This window comes from Nicotiana tomentosiformis, chromosome 1, assembly GCF_000390325.3.
Source record: "Nicotiana tomentosiformis chromosome 1, ASM39032v3, whole genome shotgun sequence".
NCBI classification, from domain to species: Eukaryota; Viridiplantae; Streptophyta; class Magnoliopsida; order Solanales; family Solanaceae; genus Nicotiana; species Nicotiana tomentosiformis.
In genome coordinates this window covers 33737910-33747564 of record NC_090812.1, presented here as the reverse complement: position 1 = coordinate 33747564, position 9655 = coordinate 33737910, and the positions used below count along the sequence as shown (strand labels likewise).

The window sequence follows — 9655 nt, the reverse complement described above, 5'->3', positions numbered from 1 at the left end:
GTAAAATCTCACAAGTAAGGTATAGAGAGGGTACCCTACACGGAAGGATAAAGACTGTTTTTGAAAGACTTTCAGCTCAAGAAAAAAAAAAAAGCAATAGACAATAGAATAGTGGCAACAAGAGAAGCCAAAAGAATAATATCATCATAACAAACATAAAATAGGTGTAAAAGTGAATTAGAGAGAAAAAGAATTGCAAATTTCATTCATTTTATCCTCCAATTTTTTTTTTTTTTAAATTTCTTGGACCAAATTGTCAATTTAAGACAAGTTTTGTGGCTCTCCATGTCTTTCATATTTAACTGTACCACTTCACAACTTATCTCGTCTTGTGTGGAGCATTTGGAAGCTCCAATGGCAGCTTCTTCGTATTCAAGCCTCTCATGGTGTTCTGCTCCAATACCCAAACCATCCTCCACAATTCCCTTACCATCATCTCTTTTTCCCTCAAATGCTCGTGGGTTTACTGGAATTTCACCCCAAAAATCCATTTCCAGCTCAAGAGCCCAAGCCAAGTTTGACAAATTTCAAGGCCAAGATAATCTTGAACAAGACTCCAAAGAGCCAGCTCTTTTAGACCCACAATTGCAAACAATTGAAGAAGAGGAAGAAGAAGATGACGAGTGGGTTTGAAGCTTTCTTATCTTTAGTAATCATTAATTCATGTCAATCAAAAGAATATTGTAACTCATATGGTGCTGTCAATTAGATATTTTCAAGAGCAGGTATAGAAATGACTGTTAATGGCATGCTATTCTTCCTTTTGCTTTTTCATCCTTTTCAGTTGCCTGCCTTCTGATTTGGAGGGTGCCGTTCAGCAGTCGGGCCAAGCAACTGCCACTTTTGTATCTTCAGGAGGAATGAGAGCCATAGTATGTTTTAGCAAGTCTACATTTTATACTAATGCAGTTTAATTGATTGTCAATTATTTCTGTCGCTAACAATTAGATGATGAATTTCAATTTATTTGTTGCCCCCTCTTAATCTGATAACATTTCAGTTATATGCTGTGCCATTCTTCAATTTGACATTCTCCCTTTCACCTTTTGTTGTGCTCTCAACTCCTCCAAATTTAGTATATTATCACAATCCTGCTGTCTTTAATCACGGCAACATAAAGTGATGAGTACATTATAATCAGAGGTGAGGGATTAACACATCTTTTCTTATCCTTCTGCTGTATCATGGAGAAGTTATGCATAATGCTCTATGGACTCCTAGTACTATTTCTTGTTTTCCCATTAATAATAATATTGGTTCATGCATGATGGGTTAACCATGAGTCCTAACCTAACCAGTGGAAGTCCAATGTGACTTTCTTCCTCAGGTTGAGCTCTTAATACCACAGCTTCAGTTTCTTGATGATGAGGGTGCACAAGCTGAATTATGGGAACTATCAAGGATATTTTTGGAAACACTTATTGAGGAGACAGGATGCCAGGTTAGCTTGAATGTTGCCATAACACTAGTATCAAGATTTTGCGACATACTCCCTTTGCCCCATTTTATATAACGAGGTAAAATGACTGGACAGGGAGTTTGGCCTATTATACATAACTGAGATTGGTTCTAGGTTCCACGCCCAGTTTTTTATCTTTTCTATCTTTTCTCGTACTGTATGCAAAGATATTTGGGGCTCATATTAAAGAAAAACAAAGAAGAAAATGGGAGGTGCCTAACTTTGTTGAAGAAAATGGGAGGTGCCTAACTGTGTTGAAGAAAATGGGAGGTGCCTAACTTTGTTGAAAAATTATAGGACTAAATCAACAACAAGACATCTTCTTTGTAGTAGTTGAATGACATCTCTTACTATAAATAGGGGCCTCCATTCTTCATTTCAATCACATCAAAATAAGAGAGAAGCAATAGAAGTTAGAGAGAGTAATCCACAGATTGTAGTCTGTGAGATAAAGAGTGAGTGTGAGTAATATTGTAGTGAAGTGTTTTAAATAAAGAGTATTATTTCTTTCAAGATTGTAGTAGTCTCGTGACACTACTAAGTTGTAATATTATAATGGTTATATTGCTCCGCTCGGGTATTGTATTTTACCCATTAAAAGAATTGGTGTCGTTGTTACTCTCTTGTGTTATTATTATTTGTCGTGAATATTATTCCTGGGCGGGATTATTATTTTTCCCAACAACGTGGTATCAGAGCCATGGCAAATAATGGTACGTTGTCTTTTCAGTATCCCGTCTCACAAAAGATAATTATGAGAAATGGTGTCTACGTATGAAAGTCATTCTTGGCTCTGAGGATGTGTGGGAAATCGTAGATAGAGGGTATGCAAAACCCGATAATGAGGAAGCTCTGTCTCAAAATGAAAAAGATGTCTTGGCAAAGACAAGGAAGAAGGATCAACAAGCCCTCACGCTCATCCATCAATGTGTGGATGATGCCTTGTTCGAGAAGGTGACAGATGCTAACACCTCAAAGGAAGCTTGAGAGATTTTACAAAATTCTCTTGAAGGAGTTGATAAGGTGAGGAAGGTAAAACTTCAAACTCTAAGGGCTAATTTTGAAGTTTTAAAAATGAAAGAATCCGAATGCATTTCAGATTATTGTTCAAAAGTGAAGGCTATTGTAATCAATTAAGAAGATATGGGGAGGACATAAAAGATGTCCGTGTGGTAGAAAAGATCCATCGCACTTTAACACCTAAATTTGATTTTCTGGTGTGTGCTATTGAGGAGCCTAAAGATTTAGACTCTATGATGGCAGAGCAATTGGAGGGTTCTTTACAGGCCCATAAAGAAAAGATCAAGAGGAGACAAGAAGTGCCATTGGAGCAACTTCTTAAAACTCAGGCATCCTTCAAAGATTATGGAGGTGAAAAGAGTTACTGAGGGAATGGACGGGGACGAGGTCGTGGCAGTCATGGAAGAGGAAGAAGCAACGCTAACAACTTCAACAATGAAGTTAAAATCCACCAGACATTCAGAGGTCGTGTTCGTGGACATAGAGGAGGAAGAGGACGTGGCTACTACCAAGAAAATAATGGACACAGGTATGACAAATCAAAAATTGAGTGCTATAATTGTCATAAATTTGGCCATTACTCTTGGGAATGTCGTAGCAATGTTGAAGAAAAAGCTAACCTTGTTAACGACAAGAAAGAAGAAGTTGAGTTAACGTTGTTGATGGCACTCAAGGAAGAAGACAAAGATGATTGCAGCTTGTGGTATTTGGACAATGGAGCAAGCAATCATATGTGTGGATGCAAAGAGAAGTTTGTGGAGATCAATAAAACGGTGAGAGGTAATGTGTCCTTTGGAGATACCTCAAAGATTCAAATTGAAGGGATATGTACGATTCTGATCTCCTGTAAAGATAGTAGTCACAAGTTAATTCAAGATGTTTATTATGTCCCAAAATTAAAAAGTAATATTTTGAGTTTGGACCAACTTCTAGAAAAGGAATATGACATCCACATGAAAAATATGTATCTTTGGCTTAGAGATTCAAGTGGAATTCTAATTGCTAAAGTTCATATGGCTAAGAATAGATTATTCTCTTTGAATCTTAAGACAATTGATGCAAAGTGTTTGAAGGCTAATGTGCAAGATGAATCATGGTGTTGACACATGGGATTTGGGCACTTAAATTTTGAAGCGCTCAAATCAATGGGAGAAAAGAACATGGTGCATGAGATACCATCAATAAGCCATCCCAATCAATTGTGTGAAGCTTGTCTTCTTGGAAAACATGCAAGGAGGAGTTTTCCAAAGGAGGCCATATCAAGATCAACCAAGCCGCTTCAGCTTGTTCACACTGATGTGTGTGGACCAATCAATCCACCTTCCTTTGGTAAAAAGTAAATACTTTCTACTTTTCATTGATGGCTTTAGTAGAAAGACTTGGGTTTATTTCTTGAACAAAAAATCTGAAGCTTTTGCTACTTTTAAAAATTTCAAAGTACTTGTAGAAAAAGAAAGTGGCTATGAAATAAAAGCTTTAAGGTCCAATAGATGAGGCGAATTCACTTCAAAAGAATTTAATGACTTTTGTAAATCTCATAGAATTCGTCGCCCTCTAACGGTACCTTATTCACCCCAACAAAATGGAGTTGTAGAGAGAAAGAATCGAACGATTCTTAATATGGCTAGATGTATGTTAAAAGCTAAAAATATGCCCAAGGAATTTTGGGCAGAAGCTGTATCTTGTGCAGTTTATTTGAACAACAGGTCTCCAACAAAGAATGTTGGAGATCAAACCCCTCATGAAGCATGGAGTGGAAGAAAGCCAAGTGTCAAGCACTTGAGAATCTTTGGGAGTATAGCCTATGCTCATGTGTCACATCAAGGGAGAGCGAAGCTTGACGATCGAAGTGTCAAGCATGTGTTTGTTGGCTATGATACGAGTTCTAAAGGCTACAAGCTATACAACCCAAGTAGCGGCAAGATGGTGGTAAGTTGCGATGTTGAATTTGATGAAGAATTGGCATGGAACTGGGAAGCTCAGGAAGAAACTTCATATGATTTTCTTCCATACTTTGGTGATGAAGAAGAACCAGAGACCGTGGAACCTATGCAGGATACAACTCCACCTCCTTCTCCAACAAATGTTGCATCTCCCTCTTCTCAAGAAAGTTCAAATGAACAACCGCAAAGGACAAAGAGTATTCAAGAACTCTATGAGGACACAGAGGAAGTTACTAATTTTGATTTTTTATATTGTCTCTTTGCTGATAGTGAGCCAATGAACTTTGATGAAGCTGTTGAAGACAAAAGGTGGAGACAAGCCATGCAGGAAGAGATCGAGTCAATAGAGAAGAACAACACTTGGGAGTTAACAACACTTCCCAAGGGTCATCGAGCAATTGGAGTTAAATGGGTATACAAGGCAAAGAAGAATGCTGATGGAGATGTAGAGAGATACAAGGCACGACTTGTGGCTAAAGATTACAAGCAAAGGCAAGGCATTGACTATGAAGAAGTCTATGCACCTGTTGCCCGCATGGAGACGATTCGTTTGCTTATCTCTTTGGCGACGCAAATGAAGTAGAAAATCCATCAACTAGATGTCAAGTCAGCTTTTTTGAATGGCTATCTTGAAGAACAAGTCTATGTTGAACAACCATTGGGCTTTGTGGTCAAAAACCATGAAGATAAAGTGTTGTGGTTGAAGAAAGCTTTATATGGATTAAAGCAAGCCCCACGAGCATGGAATAGTTGCATCGACAAGTATTTTCAAGACAATGAGTTTACTCGTTGTCTCCATGAATATGCTCTTTACCTTAAAGTTCATACTAATGGAGATATCTTACTTGTTTGTCTTTATGTTGATGATCTTATTTTCACGGGTAATAACCCAAGTTTGTTTGAAGCTTTTAAGAAAAATATGTCTCGTGAGTTCGAGATGATAGATGTAGGGCTCATGTAATACTACTTGGGCCTAGAAGTGAAGCAGATGGAGGATGGAATTTTCATCTCTCAAGAAAGCTATACAAAAGGGATCTTGAAGAAGTTCAACATGCTCGATTGCAACCCCGTGAACACACCGATGGAGAGTGGGACAAAATTGTCCAAGTTTGATAAAGGAGAAAATGTGGATCCCACATTTTTCAAAAGTCTTGTGGGAAGTTTGAGGTACTTGACTTGTACCGAGCCAGAGATACTCTTTGCAGTTGGAGTAGTAAGCCGCTTCATGGAAGCTCCTACCTCCACCAATTTGAAAGTCACTAGAAGAATTTTTCGTTACCTAAAAGGTACGATCGACTTTGGGTTATTTTATTCTTCTTCTAATGACTTCAACCTTATGGGATTTTGTGATAGTGATTATGCGGGAGATATTGATGATAGAAAAAGCACAACTGGCTTTGTGTTTTTCTTGGGTGATTCTGTTATTTCTTGGAGTTCAAAGAAACAGTCCATAGTTACTCTCTCGACTTGTGAAGCCGAATATATAGCATCAACATCATGTGCCTGTCATGCTATTTGGCTAAGAAGATTATTGAAGGAGCTTAATTTGCCACAAATTGAAGCTACAGATATTTGTATTGATAACAAATCTGCACAGACACTCGCCAAGAATCCGGTATATCATGATCGAAGCAAGCATATAGATACAAGATATCACTTCATCAGAGAGTGCATTGCCAAGAAAGAAGCCAAGCTCAAATATGTGAAGTCTCATGATAAGCCTGCAGATATCTTTACAAAACCTCTTAAGTTTGAGGATTTTCAGAGATTGAGATCAAGTCTTGGAATGAAAAAGAAAAGTCAAAATTAAGGGAGAGATTTGTGGGGCTCATATTAAAGAAAAATAAAGAAGAACAATGGGAGGTACCTAACTTTGTTGACAACTTTGTTGAAGAAAATGGGAGGTGCCTAATTTTGTTGACAACTTTGTTGAAGAAAATGGGAGGTGCCTAACTTTGTTGACAACTTTGTTGAAGAAAATGGGAAGTGCCTAACTTTGTTGAAAAATTATAGGACTAAATCAACAACAAGACATCTTCTTTGTAGTAGTTGAATGACATCTATTACTATAAATAGGGGCCTCCATTCTTCATTTCAATCACACCAAAATAAGAGAGAAGCAATAGAAGTTAGAGAGAGTAATCCATAGATTGTAGTCTGTGAGATAAATAGTGAGTGTGAGTAATATTGTAGTGAAGTGTTTTAAATAAAGAGTGTTATTTCTTTCAAGATTGTAGTAGTCTTTTGACACTACTAAGTTGTAATATTATAGTGGTTATATTGCTCCGCTCGGGTATTGTATTTTACCCATTAAAAGAATTGGTGTTGTTGTTACTCTCTTGTGTTATTATTATTTGTCGTGGATATTATTCCTGGATGAGATTATTATTTTTCACAACAAGATACACTTAGCTCTTTGTCATCGATATGCAATTACTAAGATCTAAAACTTTCACTTCTAGAGAGTTAAAGCCATTTTTCCAGATGCTGGAGCTGCCGCACTTCTGAAATATCAGTGGAAAGATGCTACATTTGGATTCTCCAGGTATACTTTGTTAGATGAGTATTCTCTGTTAATGATTTGATCACTAGTGCTTCCTAAGTTATAAGAGTTCCTGAAATGCTTTCTCTGTCAGTGGAATACCTGAATACAGGTTCCTTTTAACTAGGAGATTATAATATGATATGAATAGTAGATTGTCTAACATTTTGTTACTGTTCTTCGTGTACTTACTGGTCCAGTCTAGGTGATCGGAAGCCAGTCACTAGGGAGGATGAAATTGTTGTCATGGTAGTTCCTGATTATCAGATGCTGGGATATGTAGAAAAAATTGCATCCGATCTCTCAGATGACCCGGTACCCTTATGATTTCGGCTTTATATTTGTGTCTCTTATTTATTCAACAACTGCTATCTCTCCTTCTCTCTCTGTCTCTTTCCATGAACAGTTAAAGTGACTACTTAGCCTCAAAGTACTTGATCTAAAAGTCATCAGTAACTGTTTATCTAAAAGTCATTATAGTACATTACTAGCTTTATTCTTGTCTGCCACAATGGAGAAGACAATACATTACTTTTTGAAACTAGTGATAACTTCTTGTATAAGTCGTGGCCTTAAAATGAGGCATTATTCTTTATCACTAATTTATACGTTCTCCTTGATCTTCTTCCTCGTTACAAAAATAGATCCTACAAATATCTGGTTTTAATAATAGGAGCTACGACTACACAAGTTCTCAAAAATGTGAGGATTGGAACTTTATATAAGCTTTTGCTCTTCAAGCTTTTCAAAACAAACCTATTCCCATTATAGACAGTAGTAGCATCTAGTCAAGAGGAATTCAAGTCGCGGGCTATTTGATTGCATGCTAGCATCTGTTTTTCTTGATTCTCACATGCTTAAATTGAACCTCTGTTATTCTTCAACCTTATTTTCTGTTTTTTGTTAATGGTCTGTGGTTATTTTGTTAGCCTAGGCCTCTTATCATGTGGAATCCTCGTCTGATTAGTGAGGATGTCGGAGTGGGGATCAATGTACGTAGGCTGCGGCGCAATTTCTTAAGGTAATTTGGTTTCTGATAGGGAAGTTTTGCTTCAGTGCTGAAATTCAGTTATGTATTGTGTGTTACAGCTCAGTCGTCCTATAAGATTTATTTATATCATTCAGCACAAATAGAGCTCTTTATGATTTGGCTCTACTATTATATTTAGCTGATCTCTAGTGTGTTGACCAAATGTTTCTATCATATGTAGTTTTAAACTCTCATGCATGAGCAAGCAATTGTTATGCCCCTCCTCCTTCATTATCCTCGGGTTGAATATGAATTTACTAATGCAAACAATGTGGTTCCTCACAGTAACCACACAAGTTAATGATTGTACAACCACCATTCATCTTCATGCCGTTGAGCAACTTCTAAGTTTCTAATAAAAATTGCTTCCCATATGATTTGTCGTTGATTAGTGGTTCTCTTCTTCAATGGAACTTCTTGTTTTATACTCAACCTTACACCATCTTTGCTTGGGGATGTATTTTCCATTTTTTCTTGTCAATGTGAACTTGCCAAACTGTATATAATTTAACCATATTCTGACAGCAACAATGTATATTTTTCACTGCAGCACCTTCACCGTTGCTTACTCGATGAGACCTCTAGCATCTGGTGCTGTATTTAGATGTTATCCCGGGTAAGGATTCACCTACTTAAATCACAACACTACATAGCTTAAAGGACTGGTCTCAAGTTACCTGCTTATTTACTTATTTTCTGGTTTACTCTAGATTGTGGAAAGTGTTTTATGATGATAAGGACCGACCAAACAGATATCTTCTTGCCAAGGAACAGATCAGCCGTCCGACTACAGAAGATCTGGAGGTCTGTTGCTCCACTACTTCTCTATATTTAAGTTAGGCTGTAATGAAGTAGTAATAGTAGTTATACATTCTCTAGAAGTCTATATAGTTCTGTGAGAAATATGCAACTGGCAAGTCTTTCGTTGTTGGCTCCTGTAGCATTGTAATCCTGACGTTTTGTAATTTAACTTGTTCATAAGTTTCCCATTGAAAAACTATGATCTCTCTCTCTCTCTCTCTCTCTCTGATACTTCGTGCTGATCTTTCTCAGATAATATTTGGAGGTGTGGATGAGAAGGAAGAGAACAGTCCCTCACTGTTAGATCAAGCAGCTGGAATCTTCTCTTCTATAAACCGCTTCATGAAAGTCATTTCAAGATAGACCGTGCCATCACCTTTTAACAGAGAAACATAATGCTGAGCATTCGACTAAATCACTGTACAGTCAACACCAGGAGCCTTTCGCAATGCACTCCCTCTATCTATGAACACATTTGGATGTATTCTACAATGGATTGCCAAGTACAGATTAAACGAGTGCATTCAGTTTTCGTGATCAGAGTAATCATGGTGAATTTGAAGGAACTCTTTTGCTATACATGCATGTAAACTTCATAGGACCCTTGATATAATACTATAAAGACTGATCCAGGATGAAGCAAAATGTTTGTTAACCGAATCATGCCTATCAACGACATTTGTTTGTTTAAAGAAGAAAGTGACTCTTCCAAAATAGCAGCATAACAGTTCACTTTTCATAAATCAGACAATTTGATTTGATGCTTTTATCAAATTAATTTGATTAAGTCCAAAAGGAACATATTAGTGCCAAGAGTCCATAATAGTATCGCGGGTCATGATATTACTGTCCAGTTGAGT

General features: G+C 37.2%; 1 protein-coding gene across 1 annotated transcript; it reads left to right on the top strand.

Moving 5' to 3' along the window:
* Positions 1-298: 298 nt before the first annotated feature.
* On the top strand, positions 299-9590 carry LOC104117365 (uncharacterized). The gene is made up of 9 exons (XM_070180773.1): positions 299-623; positions 785-872; positions 1328-1441; positions 6885-6967; positions 7165-7279; positions 7894-7985; positions 8545-8610; positions 8705-8798; positions 9048-9590. Exons 1-9 carry the CDS (start codon positions 355-357, stop codon positions 9156-9158), a joined length of 1032 nt encoding a protein of 343 aa, XP_070036874.1. The 5' UTR covers positions 299-354; the 3' UTR covers positions 9159-9590.
* The last annotated feature ends 65 nt before the right edge of the window (positions 9591-9655 follow it).

Bases quoted from the DNA above. Each gene is read 5' to 3' on its own strand.
- LOC104117365 (XM_070180773.1), top strand. From the start codon at position 355: ATGGCAGCTTCTTCGTATTCAAGCCTCTCATGGTGTTCTGCTCCAATA. The intron at 7,280-7,893 runs GTACCCTTATGA...TTATTTTGTTAG, and splicing joins CCGATCTCTCAGATGACCCG to CCTAGGCCTCTTATCATGTG. The intron at 8,799-9,047 runs GTCTGTTGCTCC...GATCTTTCTCAG, and splicing joins CGACTACAGAAGATCTGGAG to ATAATATTTGGAGGTGTGGA.